Raw genomic sequence first — 21,067 nt, 5'->3', positions numbered from 1 at the left:
CCAAGTTAGTATGCATACATGTTATTAATGCTATGATGGGTTGAACATTTGACTCAATAAATGTAAAAAATGCAGGAATGTCTACAAAGACACCTATTGGATTTCATTTTTATCCAAATCCTTGAAATTAAAATATCTTGGATCGTAAAAATCTTGAGTTTGGCTGGTAGAATATCTACGAGACAAGTCTAGTAAATCCATATAGATTGTATATCTCCCAATTAAAATATCATTGTGTATAAAGTATTAGGAACATGTTCTTAAAACACGGTTAAAAAACTGTTTGACTGAATGAGAAGAATGTATGAATGGCTCCAAAGTTACCGACCTTTTGGATTTCAAAGTTACTGTTTAAGTGGTGGTGGTTGATGAGCACTGGCGCTGCAAGTGTCCCGGATGTCCACAGCCCCAACACAGGTGTGCGCAGGGACCGGCCTGTGGTGATAAAAGTTAGAAGTCTAGAGTGTTTGGGCTACCACGTTAATATTTAAATTAACTTAATTCAAAATGTTCTTAACATAAATGCTAAAACTATATTTTAATTATACTTTCCGGATATATTTCAAATTTCTTAATAAAAAATACTAAAAATATGCTTTCAGTTATAAATTCAGGGTTCATTCAAAGCACTTGACCAGTGCATTCACATACAAGATAAAAAGGGACAGACTCAACTAAGAACAACTCTTTAATTTGTAATCGGTGCAAATGGTTCTAAAATTATTTACAAAAATGTAATATTAAGTTAAAATATCATTCATTTTTTTCTGATAAATGCCCAACAAGTTCTACTTAGTTAAAATCATCTAGATTATAGAAATCTTAGAAGTAATTTAAACAGTTAATTTGCACAGCATATTTTATAATGAAATGTCTTAAAATAAGCTAAATAAATTTAATAATTGTATCAACACATTCTAAATTTATTTAAGCAGGTTACATCAAGCATTTAACAAGTTTAATACATTTGCAAATAATATTACTATGGAGGCACCATCAAGACGTTATGAACTATATATATTTACCACGACAGCGTGTGTAGTTATTTGAAATCAGCTTTGCAGAAAAGCTTGTAGTTGTTATTGAGTAGTCTGGCAAAGAGATTTCACGTAATTGAAGAGAAGTTTCTTTAGTCCAAAAGAAAGAAATAGGCAGTCTTGAAGTTCACTTTCTTTCTTAGCGAAGCATTCAAACAAGCAGTCTTTTGAGTTCACTCCAGCACAGGGAAACACCAACCAGGAATCAATAAGTGTTGATGGTCTTTGATGTTTTGATGAGAGATCCAGGGAGACAGAGATAGTGATTTCTATATGTGTAAGGTATAAACCACGACGGGCCGTCCGGTTCCCATGATGATATATACCACGCCTGGGGTGGTATACCACACCTGGGCCTTTCTCCACCCCAGAAGTGGTATATATCATCGGAACCGCATGCCCTGAAGTGGTTTACATCGCTTATAAACATGGCTACCTGTCATCTGGGGGAATTCAAATAATTTAAATAATTAAAACACATTTTAAAATAAGACAAAACCAGAAACTTATATTGTGTATACATCTGCAGTGTAATATAGTCCCACATTTAATTTATTGTTCACTTATTAAAAATAAATTGCATGTCTCTGTTTATTGTGAATTTATGCATCAAAAGTGGCATCTTGAAACTAGAGGAAACTGAGCACAAGCTAATGATGTTGATGGTCTGGGCGGAGTTTCAGATAACACTGAGGAAGGCAGGAGAGCAGCTGCGATGGATGCTGAAGCCGGATCTTGAGGGGAGTTTGTGTCCTCGTTACATGTGAGTGTGACAGAGAGCGAATGAATCCCTCCCGATCTGTGAGGGCACTGTATAATCAGAGCAGAGTGCCCCGTAATGGATGGTTCGGCAGTTCATTCCAGGGTCAGTCGGAAGCCGGCCATCCAGGAAGGGGGCGGGTCCACGATACCAGAAGTCATTTCCTTAATGCGGTAGGTGATGTGTCAGTCACGGATTGGAGGAGACGTGATTGGCCACGCCACCGAAAGAGGGAGTGACTGAGGGTATTTAGGGGAAGTGGCCCCAGTGATCTGTTCATTTTGATGTGGTTACCACTTGGACCGAGAAAGGAAGTGACCAATTTGTGAATCGTGAGTGTTAAGTGTGTTGTTTGTTTCTAAATGTCTGTGCTTGTCATTATAGAAGTCTAACCTAAACCGCCAGCAATTAAACCCAGACTCCACTGCACCATTCTACACGAATAAACCTGTAAATCACCACCTTCACTAAGAGCACTGACTCTGGACTTGTGACTGTGTTGTGTTTCTGTGCGTCTTGTTTAGTGTATTTTTTCGGGACTGAACCCCGTGGTTTGCCTGAGCGATACACATCGTTGTGTAGAGCCAGGTATTATTATTTGTCAGCAAATAAAGAGCTGCTTGTGTCTATCATTCCTGAGCACCGCATCACCACTGCCCTATAAATTACTTTGCCACAAACATACCCAGTCTATATAAAAATCACTACACAGCATTTTCAAGACGCTGGGTACTGTTTTATCAAGGCATTTCTTTCCAATGAGATTCTGACTCGCTCTAAAGCAGCACAACGCATTTTTGTCCCAGATGGCGTTCCATAGAGATCACTAAAGGTGAGCACGCATGATCTGGTTGGTTTACTTTTTGCTGTCTAAATCTTTTAAATAGAGGCTCAAGATCTGCTGTGTTGATGCTGTTATGTGTGTGTGTATATAATCTTAAAAATCACATAGCTGTTTTTCATTTGCCATTTTTTTAAACAGTCGTGCAAATTCTGGTGATGCGGTAAATAAGTGCAAGGTATTTTTGTCGTTTGTAGCGAATATGAACATCTCATTTTTGTATCCGAATAAATGTCAAAAAATAGTCATTCGAATATTAGGATATTTGTCCCAGCATTTAAAATAAACATTTATTTAAAAAAAAAAACTGTGTGAACAGGTATATGTACATACAAAACTGTAAAAACGAAAGTAGTTTTAAATTTAAAACTAAAGTAACATGTTTTCTCTGTGTGTGTCACTCTGTGTAGCACTGAATCCAGGTTGAGCTGCGTTTCCCTGCTGCTTTGCAGTTTTCTGGTTGAAATGTTTCTGCCGAAGCACTGTGGCTAGCTCCAAGATGAAATCTCTCATACTGATATTTTCCCTGGTGCATTCCTTGTACAAAACGAAAGAATTGCTGGCTGCCAGGTCCAGTAGAGATAACAGGCCTGTCTATCTAAATAAAATAGAATATTGTAGGTTATATTCAAAATAAAAACATGTATTGTAAAGGCAGTCACAATAACTGCTGTGGTGGTTCTAGGTGGGCGGGATTATAACTTCCTTATTTTTGTGATCCTGCCTTTCAAACGCTGTCAGGGTATTTAATACATGTATTTAGGAAAAGTCAAGAACACTCCAAGCACAACTCACTGAAACCACTTGACTAAGCTCACTGTCCATAACATACAAAATCCTGAGCCAATCACAGCCTGCTACCCTTGCACTGGTTTATCTAAGCACGCTTGTATCCTTGGTTTTCAGCACAGTGCGTACCTGGGAAATGCAGTTTCCTTTCTGAAATTCACATAATGACATCACTCAATTATTAAGAGCCAGAGCGGCGACTTCAATGATATTTTTAATTGCCAACACGTTGGTTTAGGATTTCTGCCACGCTGCCACTACGGGAATCAAACACAGCCGATGGAAGCTGCAAAGGAGTTAACCTCTTCCCACATTTAGTTAGCTTGTTTCTGCTGTGTGATTTCGCTGGTGCTTTTTAAAGCTCTTTAAATACTTGAAACGCCTCACACATTCAGTACAGTGATATGGTTTATCTCCCAAGTGAATTTGCTGGTGTTTTTTGAGGTGTCCTAACTGTATAAATCTTTTCCCACATTCAATACAGTCGTAGGGCTTCTCTCCTGTATGAGTTTGGTTGTGTTTTTTAAGATTTCCTGAGTCGCTGAAAGTCTTCTCACATTCAGTACAATGGAACGATTTCTCTCCTGGGTGAGTTTGCTGGTGTTTAAGACATTGTAATTTCGTGAAGGTCTTCTCACATTCATTGCAATGGTTTGGTTTCTCTCCTGTGTGAAATCGCTTGTGTATTTTAAGGTTTCCTAACTGAGTGAAGCTTCTCCCACATTCATTACAGTTGTATGGTTTCTCTCCTTTGTGCATTAGCTGGTGTTTTTTAAAGTTTCTTAATAGAGTGAAACTCTTCCCACATGGATTACAGTAGTTTAGTTTGTCTTTAATGTGGACAGGTTCCAGTTCAGTAGCCTCCTCATTACTGTGAACAGGTTCCATGTCCAATTCTCGCATCGGTTTTACTTCAGTACCTGAAAAACAGAATATGTTAAAAGAACATTTTAAATCATTATATAGCAGACAAGCTCTTGCATTTTAAACATCAGTTTTCATGCATACAGATATTTAGTAGAAATTCTTCAGAATAGTTACAATATGAGAGAAAATCACTGTATGTCTTTCCTGAAATGAGTCTGTTTGCAGTATATTAATTTTGTATTAATTCTAGAAGCACATTTGTTTTTCATATTAACTACGTTATTACATTAAATACCAGCTTGAAGATAACTATTAATATAAATAGTTTACAATAGGAGTTTGTTACGAAAACTGCAATTCAAGGAACTGAACAGCACAGATTTTCAAAACCCTGCCCAATCAATAATGTGCTCATGTTGTTCCAATTTGAATCTAGATTTGTGACAAGAAAGTATATCAAACACTCTCCAATTTGCATAGTCCACCTTTCCATTTCTTAATACATTGTTAAAAGAGACATTGCTGGAACCCCCATGTGACTGCATTGCTGTCCTCAGCTTTACTCACATGCTGTGCTGCTCGTGGACGGCATCGCTCCTTCCTCCTTTCCATCTGCAGCTCTTTCCTGAGGGGGGTGATGTTTCCCCTGAATGGACCCCAGCACAGTGCCCTCTTCTCCAACACTAGAACAAGTGTCTTCAGAGACAGACTGATTGTGTTTCATGCAGGCCAATTTAGGTGGACCATCATCACAATGGCTAGATCCCACCTTAACTATATTCTCCCCCGTCATATTGACCTTATTTTCTTTAGAAACTTCCTCTGTGATGTGAACAGACTTCAGTTCCAGGGCCTCCGCTGTAATGTGGACAGGTTCAAGTTCAGGGACCTCTATACTTTCAACAATTGTTAACCCTGTAATCTCCATTATACTTCCACACCACTCCTGATCAAAGATGTCCTCTTGTCCAGCTTCTATCACTGGCCCCTCCTCTGCTTCATTGAAAGCGCGTCTCTCTTCAATATCTGCATGAAACACATTTCACATTTTAACTCTTCCCTTATTACAAAGACTTTTCAGAATTCAACTGATAAATAAACAGGGTGACCCCAAGCTGACCTCATTCTGGGCAGGTGGTTGCTCAGCCCACTCAGTTTTATGAAATAAGAAATCATAAATATTGATCCCATAGATAGATTTATACACAGATTTCAAGTGTGTCCTAATGATTACCAGGAATGTCATAATTTGGCCTGTGAGCTGCGGTCCAGCATTGCTAATTTCTGAAGTGTTAGTGGGGATCCCTCAAAATATATCAAACTGAAAATGTTCAGGTAGACCTGGGATCTATTATATTTATAACTACCATTACAATTCCAGCAGAATTGTTTACTGAAATGACAATTGCAATGCTATTTTATGCAATGGCAATTACAGTAAAGCATTGAGGTATGAAGGGATGCATCGACATGATATAAATTGCACACATAAGGCAATATAAGGTACAATGCAAAGTGGAGGTCCTTTAACTCTTAAGTGTGCGATTATATCATGTCAACCCATCCCCTGTCGTGCATTTATGCTATTATAAAAATGATTAGATGCGTGTGCTTTTTAAAAATTAACACAGCAAATAAATAAATAAATCTAATAACAGCGAATACCACAATGCACAAGAAATTAGTTCGAGTGAAAAGTAAACATTAGTTTAAATGGGTCTTATTTGAATGATCAGTTTATTAATACATACAATATTGATTAACACTAGAAGCACCAAGCTGGTCAATTTGACCATTTGGGGTTTTAAAATTTAAATCACCCTGCGTTCCGGAATGTAACGCACACGCCCATTTGTGACTTTTCCTAAATATATGTATTAGATATACTGACACCATTTGAGCCACATATAATTATAAGTATGTTAACCTAGAATCGCCAAAACCGGTTTTAACTGGTTATTTCAATACATATTTGGGCAGCTTTTTTTATTTTTGATCACATCTCGCATGATTAGGCAGGTACGCAGCGTGGATGATGCAGGAAACACTGCATTGTTTGTAATCAGACAGTGAGTGCGTCACTGCATTATACAGGTATGTTTTTGTGTTCTCTGTAAGTGAAAATTGTTTGAATAAAGTGAATACACATCCATTGAATACATAGGGAGTACAGCATTTATTGTGCGATATGCATGCGAGGGAGGGGGGTTGCGGCACCAGATACGCATGCCAACGTCAGTGACACACTGTTGCTGGAGGTGAAAAGTACTCGGTGCCTACTGGCGCTGGTGTATAACACCTGTAACATGTTAAACCAGCGCTCAGTGCCGCACCGCCGCGGACCAGCAGCCCATTGCGAGCTAGCAAGCCAATATAGAAAGTGTCACATGACAATTGTTCGTGCGGTGTTTTAGCTTGCTGAAATCATCTTCTTTAGAAACTTTATTTTAATTTTTGATGGCGCACATTGTAAGTGATATTCTGGAAGACGATGTTGAAAAGAATTGTGGGAAATGTGGGATCAGGGATAGAAGCAAAAGGTATATTTCAAGGTCTTAAAACGACATTTCCCACAATGCTTTTCAACGCCCCGTCCCTGCCTATTGGCTGAGCGTCGCAGAGCTAGCAGGGGCGGCACATTCAAATTTCAAACTGTACTGACAGACACGGAGCACTTAGCTTATTTGTTTTTAAGTTACTAACTGTCTCTGTTGAACCGAATACTGTTTTGTTTTTAGCCGTATTTTTATTTTCATCGGCAGACGCGCTCTGGATGCAAGCACAGTGCTGACATGTCATTTCCTAAAATTATATTAAGCGAGGTTTCGGGTAAATATAGAAAGAAAAAAGGGAGTGTGTATTTGAGCACTAGTACAACAAGACCATGTACGGAATTAAAATGAATGGACTATAGAATAGTCTTTTTTGTAACAATTTAATTGGTTTAAAAGCAAACAAGATTATCCATAAACTAATGTTAACAGAAAATAAATATAAAAAGAGAATTTCGACAAAAGCTGCCGGGAAGCACTGTCGCTGCTGATTGCTTGTTTCTACGCGCTTTGAAAAGGGAGCCTCGTCTTCCAGAATATCTCTTACAATGCGCGCCATCAAAAATAAAAATAAAGTTTCTAAAGATGATTTCAGCAAGCTACAACACCACACGAACACTTGTCATGTGACACTTTCTATATTGGCTTGCTAGCTCTTGGCTGCTGGTTATATATATAAATTACTGCTAATATGATGTTGTTAGCATTGTTAAATTCTGCGTCTTTCGCTAAATTCACCTTTCTGCTGTAATGGTGGGTTATTCTAAATGTGATTAACACCAGCTCACAGACTTGTAACGCGTGATCGCTGTAATGCGCTCCATCTTTATTCCTCATGGAGTTTTCAACTCCTCCTCAGAAAGTGCAGTGAATGAAATGCAAGTCTAGCTTTTTTCTTGGTGACAGTTTTGTAGGATATACGCAGCCCACTTAGAAGCCTTTACTGATTTAGTTACTGGTTACTTTATAGATATATAAAATTAGGATACGGCAGTGACAGAGGAATGTGGATCCAAGGTGATGGGCCTGTTGAAAAGTTGTGTGGGATTAACGTATGGTTTATAGAACGCAGCTAACAAATCAGAGACTGATTTATAATTACAATTATGATGCAGTAAGTACAATTGTAATTACACAAAATTTAACAAAAACCTACTATATAACTTTTTTTCTTCTAACAAATAGTGTCACGGAATGTGTGGAAAATACAAGAGTGATCGCAAGACAAAAATGCGTAATTGAACTGAAATTATAATTACAACTGTAATTGGTATAATTACAACTCAGTTACAATTATGCAGGCGTGCCAAGGTTCATTTACAGGTCTGTGTTCAGGGTCTATATTTGATACATTGTGATAAAGGTATCTGCAAAGTACAGAGCGCAAATGTTTTAATTGCGCTCTACTTTAAATACATTCTAACCAAAAATGTAAAAGAGGGATTTTAATTGCGTTCTTTGCAGATTCCTTTTAAGTCAATAATTAAAACTTACCTTGAAATCTGGTCAACAATGCGCGATTCTCACTGATTTGAACGTCTTGTTCATTAGAGTCGGTGTTCATGTTGCACAGAGCTTGTATAATGTTCGCATCTGCCGGGCTGAAACATTGTCGCAGTGCTTTCAACTCGCTCTCTGATATTTCCAATCTCAGCTTCAGACTTTCATTCTCTTTCTCCTTTCCAGCCATTTCCATTCGGAATTCAGTGAATTTGCCGCCGACAACTTTTGTGATTTGGCACAAGACGGTGTCTACAGCCGTTTTCACTGCGTGCTTGATGGTAGAGGCGAGCTCGTCTTGAAAGAACGACACGGAGACGCTGACGTCCATCTTCACTGACTGTGTGGGGGCAGGTCTAGCGGAATCCTTTTATTCGGAATCAAATACTTCGGTTTTTATTTGGTATTTTTAAATGTAGAATTCCCTTTCAAATAGTCAGAACTTCTGGTGTGACAAAGGAAGCCAAACCGACTTGCAAGGAGTCACTTTTCGTTTTTCAGAGCTCTGCTAGAACTTAAACGCGTTTGTTTTCTCGGTAAATCACGTTGACAAGTTCAAATTCTCTGTAGCTACGACAGACACGGTTAATTCTGTGCGAGATCTTAAACAGAAAAAAAGACTATTCGTCACAACTCAATGCAGGTAATAAACGAATAAAAAAAAACATTAATGATTAGAAAACATTTCTACCCAACCTAAATATTTTAAACAAGTGATACAATGCTGTACAAATCACCATTGATCGCAGCCATTGCTCTCCTCCAGCACAAACAAGTGAACCTTTTGCCTGCACGAAAATGAAAGCTTCACTTGTAGTGGGCGTGCCTGGGTGGAAGCGTCGCGTATTATTGGCTGCAGAAACGGTTATGAAACGGGATGCCAGAGTTCGCCATGTTGGCTCCTACAGCGCACCGTTTTACGACGCTATGTTTGATAGTAGATCCAATTTGTCTCCAGTTTCATCTCTCTCTGCTTTGTGCTGCTGGTGCTCAACGGGTTTGGGGATTCCAAAGCTTTGTAGTGTTTGGTTGGTGTTGCAACACTACACGTTATTTCTTCTTGGTGTCTCTGTTAGTTTACAGCATCCTTTCAGAGTTTTGTTTTATTAAAGATGCAGACTGACAAGCAGACAGAGCCCCACAATCCTGTTCAGTTTGACACTACAATATAATCCCTGCTTGGTGCCTGTGTTAGTTTTTTTTAATTAATTTAAATGGAAGAAAGATTATTAAGTCTCCAAACAGTATCTTGAAAGTTAATACTATATGTTTGTATTATACGTACAATTTATAAAACATATTATTATATATTAACATACTACTTAAACATCTTGCAACTGTAATTTAACATAACTATAGTATGAACAACAATAATAATTTAAAAAATATATAATTATTAGTTCTGCACTTCACTTGCATTGTATCATCACTGATTGTATCAGTGTCTCCATTATTAATACTATGGAAACATACTTGTAATATAAACCTATATATATATATATATATATATATATATATATATACTCTGTGACACCTAGCGTGCCAAATGCAGTCCAGATCAGTTTTGAAACGACAGAGAAAACATACTGCAACTCTATAATGCACCGTACTTAACAACTGTAAACCTAAATTGTAAATATTCTAGCAAAAAACATCAGAAAAATAAACACGTAATAATACTACACACCTACAGCCTGTTTACCATAGCAACAAGTGTCCCAAAGACCAGCAATATAGATAGATAGATAGATAGATAGATAGATAGATGTGTGTGGTCCAGTGGTTAAAGAAAAGGGCTTGTAACCAGGAGGTCCCTGGTTCAAATCCCACCTCAGCCACTGACTCATTGTGTGACCCTGAGCAAGTCACTTAACCTCCTTGTGCTCAGTCTTTCGGGTGAGACGTAGTTGTAAGTGACTCTGCAGCTGATGCATAGTTCACACACCCTAGTCTCTGTAAGTCGCCTTGGATAAAGGCGTCTGCTAAATAAACAAATAATAATTATATATAGTGTAGCGATCCTGGCTTTTGCGAGAGCTGGACTAGAGTCGCTGGGATGCAGTATTGTAAATGCGTTGTTATCTGTTCATTCCCTGCGTTGTGTGCCCGGCCACGCCATTAAGAGAATGTATACGGGGAGGGTATAAGGGTGTGAATGCAGGGTGGGAAGGTCGTTTGGGGACCGTAGTTTAGGGGGTGAGTGTGTGGGTGTATAGGGAGGCTGTGTCATTGTTTATGGAAGTTAATTGAGGAGGTTCTTTTGTTACAGGGAATTAGCCAGTTCCCCCCCCCCTCTCTCCTCCTCGTCTTCGAGGGTTGGTTTAGCCCTGAGGGATGAGGACGATGGGAGCTGACGTCAGCAGGCTCGGAGAGACTTTTTGGGTGGATTTAGACGGAGCGGAGGGTGATCGAAAACCTGTTATTGTTAAAGACGAATTCGCCAGTTTAGATAGATTGCCGATTACGCTGATATACTGAATACCCCTGTTGTGTGTGAGAGGTATCCGCTGTTGCTGTGAAAGTGAAGTGGGTAGGCATAGACACTAGTAGGGTTTATTATTTTGGCGTGGGGCTGGGCCGACAAAGTCCTGTATAACTGTGTTAACAAAACAAAAGAAATAAACGACTGGCTGTTTTATTATCCTTAACATGGCTTCTGGAACCGTTTCTTTATTACTTATTTTAAAATAAGTCTCATAGCGACGGCAAATCGCTACACTGGTGTCAGAATAAAGGGATTAGAACCCACTCGCTAAAAAAAAAAAAAAAAAAAAAAAAAAAAAAAAATGACATCGCCACCGACTAGGACAGATGAGCAACGGCTGGGGGCTATTCCAAGGATCCTCCCGGAGGGGAAAAGCGTCCAAAAGACACTGGACGAGCTACAGAGGAAAGCCACAGTGAGACAGGAATTGGAAAAGAGGGGTCTGATGCAGGACGTGGTGGAGTTGTGGAGACGGGAATACGCCACGTGGGAGGAGAACGCTGCAGGTGCAGCAGCTAGACCTGCGCATGCCACGTGCACGCAACTGGACGTAGGGGGGCAGAAGGTCGGCCATTTGGAGACACAAGGCGACCAGGACAACGCGACCTACACCGGAAGCGGAGATACGGGTAAGCCTGCAGCACAGATGTTACACCTTATCAAAGAACTGAGCCTAGAGGAATTAAGCACTGTGCTGCCAATAATTAAAGCCCAGCCTGTGTGTCACGAGACTGTTAATGAATGTATGACTGTATTGGGGAAAAGATTAGATAGGCTCCGGTATGAGCACCGCTCCGATAGCGGTAGGGGGGAAGACTGTTATAACGTGCAACCTGCGATGGCTCAGGCGCCGTCCCTACATTCCCCTGACCAGGCCGTAGCGCAAAAGGAGACAGTGCAGGCACAAACAGACAAGGCCCAGGGCCAGAAAGAATTGAAAATTGGAGGGTTTGATGGGAAAGCGTCCTGGGAGGCCTATCGGACTAAATTTGAACTCGTGGCTGAGATTAATGGCTGGGATGCAAAGCGTAAAGCTGATAGACTCATCGCGGCCCTAGAAGGCGAGGCCCTCCACACCTTGCTGGAGGTTAGTAAACCGGAAAGGCGCAGTTATGAGGCTGTTGTCCAGGCCCTGGACTGTCGGTTTGACGGGACTGAAAACCCCCTCACCCTGCGCCAGCAGCTTAAAGACCGCTTCCGCCGCCCCGGAGAGCCATTGGGCCAGTTCGCCGCCGATGTCCGCTACCTGGCCCGCCAAGCTTACCCTGAGTTCCCCACAGCCATACAGGAAGAGCTTGCCACTGATGCCTTCCTCCATGGGCTCACCCCCGGTGCTGTACGCAACCAGGTCCGCCTCGATACACCCCAGACCCTCGATGCTGCCCTCGCCCGTGCCAAGCTAGCTGAAGTCGTCCTGGGGGAACAGTCACCACTCCCCAGCACTGCCAAACATCCTCCTCGGGCCAGCACCCGCCGCATCCAAAGCACCCCAATGCGCTCCATGGAGCTGGAGCCGCCACCAGATGCCAGGAACGATCAGAGCCTACCCGGGAAGCCTGAGACCCGCATCTGCTGGCGGTGTGGACAGCGGGGACACCTCCGGCACAACTGCGGCACCCTCTCTCCTACCTCTCCTTCCCTACAGCCGGGAAACGACATGGGACCGATGTAGAAGGGACACCACCGGCCCCAAATAACGTCCCATGCTCTTCCTCATCCACTTCGTCACCCTCTTCACTGCACCCTGCAATGCCCCTTCCATCGTCCTCTCGCCGCACTAAACGCCAACCTCTACCCACTGCCCCTGACCACGCCACCCCCAAGGTCAACAGCATCCGCCCCTGCCGGCCCACGGCTCAACTGACACCAGGCCACCTTGGGCGCAATGACTGCTATGTGGCGCTACGAGTGGACGGCGCCCCCTGCTATGCCCTGCTGGATACTGGGTCCACCGTCACCCTGGCACACCCCGACCTGCTCCAAGAGGGCGTGAGCTTGGAACCAGCAAAAGTAGCTCTGACCACAGCCAGTGGTGAACAGGCTGCCATGAAAGGCTGTACCCGGATGCGCATCGACGTGGGCGGTCGCACCTTCTTTCACGTGGTGTGGGTGGCTGAGATCCAGGAACCTTTCATTCTGGGGCTGGATTTCCTCCAGTTTGCCGGCGGGCTGCTCAACTTCCAGACCAGCTCTGTACAGTTTGGTGAAGGGCCGGTCATTCCACTCCAGGCCCGAAAACCACTGCCTGGGGACCCCAGTGCTCTAGCCCAGCGTGCCCAGGTCCTGTCCCCAGTGCGGCCCCCAGAGAGCCTACCCGCTGCTGAGGAAGCTGCCATCACCATTGCCCGGCAAGTGTGGACTGCGAATTGTGAAGGCCTGGAGGAAGGGCAACGCCAAAGACTGTGGGTTTTGCTACAGGAATTCCGCCACAGTTTTGCCACTGCCCCTGCCGGCGCTGGAAGGACCCACGTCGTCCAGCATCACATTGATACGGGGGATGCACGCCCCATCAAGCAACGACCCCGCCGGATCCCACCGGCCCGCCAAGCTGCCGCTGACCAAGCCCTGGAGGAGATGAGAACAGGTGGCATCATTGAGCCGTCTGGCAGCCCTTGGGCCTCGCCCGTGGTCTTAGTTCCAAAGAAAGATGGGACGTGGAGGTTCTGCATAGATTACCGGCGGCTGAACGATGTCACGCTCAAGGACTCCTACCCGCTGCCTCGGATAGACGAGTCCCTGGATCTGGTTGCCGGCTCCTCCTGGTTCTCCTCCCTCGACCTCAAGAGCGGCTACTGGCAGGTGGCCTTGGCCCCTGAAGCGCGTCCCAAGACGGCCTTCTCCACTGGCCGGGGGTTGTGGCAGTTCCGCGCCATGCCCTTCGGCCTCTGCAACGCGCCCGCGACTTTCGAGAGGCTCATGGAGAGGGTGCTGTCTGGGGTACCACCAACCCGGTGCCTTGTCTATCTTGATGACCTCCTGGTTCACGGAAAGGACTTTGAGGAAGCCTTGGAAGCTCTGAGGGAAGTGCTGACACGGCTACGGCGGGCGGGTCTTAAACTGCACCCAGAGAAGTGCCGGCTGCTCCGCCGGGAAGTGTCCTTCCTGGGCCACCAGGTCAGCGCCGCTGGCATCTCCACTGAAGCGGACAAGGTCGCCGCTGTGCGAGACTGGCCCCCACCAGCCAATTTGCGCCAGCTGCGGGCCTTCCTCGGCCTTGCCTCTTACTACCGGCGATTTGTTGCCGGTTTTGCCACCATAGCTGCCCCTCTCCACGGCCTGACCCGGAAGGGTGCTCCCTTCGACTGGACCCCTGCCCACCAAGAGGCCGTCGACGCTCTCAAAGAAGCCCTGTGCACTGCCCCAGTGCTCACCGCACCTGACCCCCAGCAACCCTTTGTGCTGGACACGGACGCCAGTGACGAGGCCATCGGCGCCGTACTGGCTCAGCAGACCCAGGAGGGGGAGAAGGTAGTGGCTTACTTCAGCAGGACACTCAGCAAGCCAGAGCGGAATTACTGTGTCACACGTCGGGAGCTGTTGGCAGTGGTGGACGCCATCCGCCACTTTAAGCACTACCTGTGTGGGCTGCCCTTCACTGTCCGCACGGACCACGCTGCCCTCCGCTGGCTCATGTCATTCCGGGAGCCAGAGGGACAGGTGGCTCGCTGGATTGAGCAGCTCCAGTCCTACAACTACACCATCCAACACCGGGGGGGAACGGCCCACCAGAACGCGGACGGGCTGTCCAGGAGGCCTTGTGCAGCAGACCACTGTGCCGGATGTGCTCGGAAGGAAGACAGGGAGCGAGAGCTTACCGCAGAGTCTACGCCACGGTGCCGAGCAGTGTTCTCCGGAGAGGGACCGGACTGGCAGGCACGTCAAGAGCAGGATCAGGAGGTGAGCACGGTCAGACAGTGGGTCACCGAAGGTCGAAGACCTGCCTGGGAGGAGGTGGTCGCCCAATCCGCCCTGCTCCGAGGCCTGTGGTCACAATGGCCTGGACTGGCCATCCAAGATGGGGTGCTGAAGAGACGCTGGCTTGAGCCTGCTACGGGAGAGGCACAGTGGCAGATTGTTGTCCCCAGGGCCTACAGGGACGAGGTGCTGGAACAGAACCACGGCACTCCGGGCGTTGGTCACTTTGGAGTCACTAAGACCCTCCGCCGCCTCCGCCAGGCCTTCTACTGGGGCCAGTGCCGCCGGGATGTGGAGGACCACTGTCGCCGGTGCGATGCATGTACTGCCCGCAAGGGACCCCAGAACCAGTCTCATGCCCCTCTCCAGCAGTGCCCTGTCGGTGCACCCATGGACCGAATTGCCGTGGACATTCTGGGCCCCTTTCCCCGCACTACACGGGGTAACAGGTTTGTGCTGGTGGCGCTGGACTATTTTACAAAGTGGCCAGAGGCCTACGCGTTGCCGGACCAGGAAGCCGAGACGGTGGCAGAGGCGCTGGTGCAGGGCTTTGTCAGTCGCTTTGGGATCCCATCAGAGCTCCACTCGGACCAGGGCAGGAACTTTGAGTCCCGGGTCTTCACTGAGATGTGTGCCCGGCTCGGGATTCACAAAACCAGGACCACCCCTCTGCGCCCTCAGAGCGATGGCTTGGTTGAGCGGTTTAACCGCACCCTGGGTGCTCAATTGGCTCTGGCGGTTGCCGCTGATCAGCGAGACTGGGACCTCCAGCTTCCCCTGGTACTCATGGCTTGCCGCACTGCTGTACAAGACTCCACCGCTTGCACCCCCGCGCTCCTTATGTTGGGGCGGGAGCTGAGGACTCCGGTGGCCCTGACTTTTGGTCGCCCTCCGGACTCCCCTGCAGCTGTCGCCGGACCGGAGTATGCCCGGAAGCTGCAAGACCGGTTGGAGACGGCCCATCAGTTTGCTCGACGGCAGATGGAGGTTGCAGCGGTCCGGCAGAAGAGGGGCTATGATGTACACACCCGAGGACCGCACTTTCAGGCCGGGGATCTGACCTGGGTCTACAGCCCCAAGAGAGTCAAAGGACGCTGCCCGAAACTCGACAGTAAATGGGTGGGCCCCTGTCCGGTGCTGGCGCGGTTGGGAGAGGTGGTCTACCGGGTCCGCTTGCCACCAAAAGGTAGGGCTGTCGTCCTGCACCGGGACCGCCTCGCCCCCTACCGTGGTCGGGCCCATCCTGCCTTCCTTGCTTCTGCCCCTGGACCCCCCGTTTCTGCCCCTGACCTTCCACTTCTGCCCCCTGGACCTGTGCCCCCTGCCTCTCGCCCTTCACCACCAGCCCTAACCCCGGAGAGTCCCCCTCATTTGCCCCATGGACTGGATTCACAAGCCAGGGGGGTCCAATCTCACGACCAAGGGGAGCAAGACGCTGTCCCGGGTGCCCCCTCATTTCCCTCCGCGCGCCCCTCCCGGCAGCGGCGATTGCCAGATCGCTATAGACATTTCGTCCTCCCTCGGGGACGAGGGACTGAGGGGGGGGCAGTGTAGCGATCCTGGCTTTTGCGAGAGCTGGACTAGAGTCGCTGGGATGCAGTATTGTAAATGCGTTGTTATCTGTTCATTCCCTGCGTTGTGTGCCCGGCCACGCCATTAAGAGAATGTATACGGGGAGGGTATAAGGGTGTGAATGCAGGGTGGGAAGGTCGTTTGGGGACCGTAGTTTAGGGGGTGAGTGTGTGGGTGTATAGGGAGGCTGTGTCATTGTTTATGGAAGTTAATTGAGGAGGTTCTTTTGTTACAGGGAATTAGCCAGTTCCCCCCCCCCTCTCTCCTCCTCGTCTTCGAGGGTTGGTTTAGCCCTGAGGGATGAGGACGATGGGAGCTGACGTCAGCAGGCTCGGAGAGACTTTTTGGGTGGATTTAGACGGAGCGGAGGGTGATCGAAAACCTGTTATTGTTAAAGACGAATTCGCCAGTTTAGATAGATTGCCGATTACGCTGATATACTGAATACCCCTGTTGTGTGTGAGAGGTATCCGCTGTTGCTGTGAAAGTGAAGTGGGTAGGCATAGACACTAGTAGGGTTTATTATTTTGGCGTGGGGCTGGGCCGACAAAGTCCTGTATAACTGTGTTAACAAAACAAAAGAAATAAACGACTGGCTGTTTTATTATCCTTAACATGGCTTCTGGAACCGTTTCTTTATTACTTATTTTAAAATAAGTCTCATAGCGACGGCAAATCGCTACAATATTATATATATAATAACCATCAACAGGCTGTAGCAGATAAGCAAAACATTACATATTAATGCAATTTTATTTTTTAACTCATTCAATAATTCTTACCTTTTCAGATGTTTCCAAAGCACTGACTGCGTAAAGTTGCGTAATCCATTTTTTAGATCCACAGAATCCGTCAGATGTTTATGAATGTGAAGGAAAAGCAGGTGGTGCATGGATGATCGTAGGTACGTTTTCATCCTTCAGAGACATGAAAAGCTGCGCTCAGCAGTAGCATTAGACATTGTGATAGTAAGGAGCTCGCATTACTTGCTGCTAACGATGGAGATGTACCAAAAAAATTCAAGTTAGACTGTGTCAGCTTTTGTTTTTTACTGGGGGGGTCCAAGTTTTTCTCGCCTTTTGTTCATGTTTGCTTGTCTTACGCTGTTCGCAAAGGACCAGTATATGTCAGACCTCGCGTGAACTCTGCATATCAGGATCCTTTGCGTACAGTGTGGCGGAAGTAAAGGCTTAGTTTATTGCTCCGAGGATATTGACTATGTTTTACCAAAGCGGACATATTTATTTTGTTAACAAGTGGGGGGGCCTGGACCCTCCCACTTTTAAAAGTGCAAGGGCCATGGCCCCCTGGACCACAAGGCTCCGATGCCCCTGCTGACCGCTAGTGAGGCATCAGAGGGAGGTATTTAATTTCGCCTTTGTCCATGTCCTGAGGAGTAACATTTTCTTAAAAGAAAATAAATAAATAAAAACATATAATGTCAATTAAAAAAAAAAATCAAAAACAAACATTGTTATTGCCTGCATGCAGTGCCTTACACTTTTCTCTATTAAATGTTATTTGCCATGTGTCTGCCCAGTTCTGAATGCTGTCTAGATAATTTTTAATGACCTCTGCTGCAACAGTGTTTGCCTCTCCTCCTATTTTTGTGTCTTCTGCAATTTTAACAAGTTTGCTTACAATACCAGAATTTAAATCATTAATGTAGATTAGGAATAGCAGAGGACCAAATACTGATCCCTGTGGTACACCACTGGTTACCTCACTCCATTTTGAGGTTTCTTCTCTATTCAGTACTTTCTGTTTTCTACATGTTAACCACTCCCTAATCCATGTGCATGCATTTCCTTGAATCCCTACTGTGTTCAGTCTGAAGATTAATCTTTTACGTGGGACTTTGTCAAAAGCTTTCTGGAAATCTAAATAAACCATGTCATATGCTTTGCAGTTATCCATTGTCGATGTTGCATCCTCAAAAATATCAAGCAGATTATTTAGACCCGATCTCCCTTTCCTAAAACCTTTTGGTCCCTTTTAAACGCTTTGTAAAGTGCCTTTTGTTAGCTGAATATATTTTTTAATTGATCTATTAAACCACTTTGGCCATTTTGTTTTAGATTTAGATTTATCTACTTTTGGGATGTAATTATTTTGCGCCTCTATTACTACATTTTTTGAAAACAGCCATCCTTTTTCTGTGGATGTTTTCTCTATTTTACTCCAATCTACTTCTGTTAGTCTCTTTTTCATACCTTCATAGTTTGCTTTTCTAAAATTGTAAACCTTAGCTTTAGTCATTACTTTTTGGGTTTTAAAAATCGCTTCAAATGAGACCATGTTGTGGTCTGAGTTTGACAATGGTTCTCTGGCCTCTGTTTTAGTTATTCTGTCTGTTATTCGAAAAGACTAAATGAAGGCATGCCTCCCCTCTATTTAGTGCCTTGACAAATTGCGTTAGGAAGCAGTCATTTGTCATTTCCACCATTTCAATTTCGTCTGTCGTGCTCCCCACCGGGTTTTCCCATTTTATATGGAGGAAGTTGAAATCCCCCATTAGTATGGCTTCTCCTTTGCTACACACATTTCTAATGTCATTGTATAACAGATTATTTTGCTCGGTGTCTGAATTTAGCGGTCTATAGCATGCTCCAATTATTATGTCCTTTGATTTTTTGTTATTCTGACCCATTGGTTGTCATGACTGGCATGCCTGCAGCTTTTGCAGGAGACGATACAGGCAAAGCTGCTGGCACTGCAGAGGATTCTCCAGGACTGCTGCTTCTGCCATACAATGGCACCTTCCTCGCTTTCACTGGAGGAACTGCCTGTATCACAAATCCAGGATTCATCGCTGTCGTAATCACTCACATTCCCTGCATCAGACTCATTTTCGGAGAAAGTGCTAAGCATATCAATCCTTTCTTGAGTGGTCAAGCGTCGTCTTTGAGCGATTTTGAGTTTTCAGTAACTTTTTAAGATTGCATGATTCTGTAACTTAAAAACTACCGACTCATTTTCACAAAATTGAGAAAAAAATTCTCAACGCTGTTAAAATAAACATCTGAAACTTTTTCAACATTCAGAAAAGTGATAAGGATTCTCTCCTGTGGATTATTTGATGCAATTTATTTAGTAGTCGCCAATTGATTATTATTATTATTATTTATTTATTTATTTATTTATTTATTTATTTATTTCTTAGCAGACATCCTTATCCAGGGCGGCTTACAATTGTTACAAGATGGTATTTTTTACATACAATTACATTATTTTTTTTACAAATTATTTTAACATACAATAATACAGTTGGGTTTTTACTGGAGCAATCTAGGTAAAGTACCTTGCTCAAGGGCACAGCAGCAGGACAATGCAGCTCTGGGCAGTTTACAGGCAAGTCCGCAGGCGCCCGGCCAGCCTGCAGGGGTCACTGGTGCGCAGTGAGCTGAAGACAACCTGGCTGACCTAAACCCTCCCCACCTGGGCGACGCTCGGCCAATTGTGGCCACCCCTAGGGAGCTCTCGTCCACAGTTAGCAGTGGAATAGCCCGGACTTGAACCGGAGACCTCCAGGCTATAGGGCACATCCTGCACTCCATGTGGAGCCCCCTTAGGTGAAATTTATGACTGACACACCTCCCAGACATGCATCCCTCCTGTGTGAATTAACTGGTGGGATTTAAGATTTCGTAACTGACGGAAACACTTCCCTCATCTAATTTATGTCCTGTGTGTAGTTTTAAGTTCCGCAGGTGATTGAAACTCTTCCCACAGTCAGCACAGTGATATGGTTTCTCTCCTGTGTGTATTTGTTGGTGGTCTTTAATATTTCCTAATTTAATTAAACTTTTCCCACATTCACTACAGGTATGTGGCTTCTCTAAAATGTGGATTTGTTAGTGAAGCTTCAGGTTTTTTTAACAAACTCTTTCCACATGTTGTACAATCTGTTAAACATTTTAGAATGATGATCTGCCTCTTTGATATGGACTGATTCTAGTACAGGACTCTTCTTTAATTTGGACAGGTTTCAGTTCAGGAAGCTCCTATTTAATAGAGACAGGCTCCATCTTTAAATCTTCTTTTTCACAAGGATAAATACAGATTTGTCTTCTGAAGAACTATCCCAGAAAAATAATTCTTTAATTCTACTGCATTCCTTATGTTCACAAATGTACTGTACGGAGGGACATTCATACTTATAAGCACTCACAGGATTAACCAGGCAAGAGATTCAATAAACATGAATATAAAGTGTGTAAACTTCCATTCCCATGTAAACCCCCACATTAGATTTGTTTAAACAGTTCTGCCTGCCAGCATCATGTAGAGCTCCTTGAAACTAAAGCATGAACCTGAAAGGTCTCTACATGCAATGAGAGAATTAAAGATTACTCCACACCACTATTTTGATCTATAACTTAGTCAGACTCGTGTTCAATAATAATTTGTATACAGATTCCAGCTATTTACAGCTAGAAAGAAAACACAACCTCCCAAGTGTAGGATTAGTTATGAAGTCATTAAAAGAGACCAGCATGTAGGCTTAATCAAGGGCAAGACCACACTTCTCTAGCCTCTCTCTCTACAAAATAACATTTTCACTCCAACCTCTCCTTTTTATACTTGAACTCAAGTAACTCCTCCCCTTGGAACCAACCAAGAATGGAGAAATACAGTTAACATTATTTATTTCTTAGCAGACACCAGTATCCAGGGTAACTTACAATTGTTACAACATTACTTTTACATACAATTACCCATTTATACAGTTGGGTTTTTACTGGATCA

General features: G+C 44.6%; 2 protein-coding genes across 2 annotated transcripts in view; both read right to left on the bottom strand.

Annotated features, from left to right (window-relative positions):
- LOC117971124 (zinc finger protein 501-like) overlaps positions 1 to 21,067 on the bottom strand; it is a 111,421-nt gene that overhangs the window by 74,899 nt on the left and 15,455 nt on the right. The gene's annotated exons all lie outside the window — the stretch shown is intronic.
- Positions 348 to 9,135, bottom strand: LOC117407712 (zinc finger protein 16-like). Its single transcript, XM_034012901.3, has 3 exons — positions 8,341 to 9,135; positions 4,862 to 5,320; positions 348 to 4,347 (listed from the first exon to the last, which is right to left on the bottom strand). The coding sequence occupies exons 1-3, from the start codon at positions 8,675 to 8,677 to the stop codon at positions 3,746 to 3,748; spliced, it is 1,398 nt and encodes a 465-aa protein (XP_033868792.3). The 5' UTR covers positions 8,678 to 9,135; the 3' UTR covers positions 348 to 3,745.

The sequence above is a fragment of the Acipenser ruthenus genome, chromosome 57, assembly GCF_902713425.1.
Source record: "Acipenser ruthenus chromosome 57, fAciRut3.2 maternal haplotype, whole genome shotgun sequence".
NCBI classification, from domain to species: domain Eukaryota; kingdom Metazoa; phylum Chordata; class Actinopteri; order Acipenseriformes; family Acipenseridae; genus Acipenser; species Acipenser ruthenus.
This window is presented reverse-complemented; position numbering and strand designations above follow the sequence as displayed.

Coding starts and splice junctions, on each gene's coding strand:
- LOC117407712 (XM_034012901.3), bottom strand. CDS start 8,677: ATGGACGTCAGCGTCTCCGTGTCGTTCTTTCAAGACGAGCTCGCCTCT. Junction 5,321..8,340: donor ATTGTTGACCAGATTTCAAG/GTAAGTTTTAAT, acceptor TGTTTCATGCAG/ATATTGAAGAGAGACGCGCT. Junction 4,348..4,861: donor GTCCACGAGCAGCACAGCAT/GTGAGTAAAGCT, acceptor TCTGTTTTTCAG/GTACTGAAGTAAAACCGATG.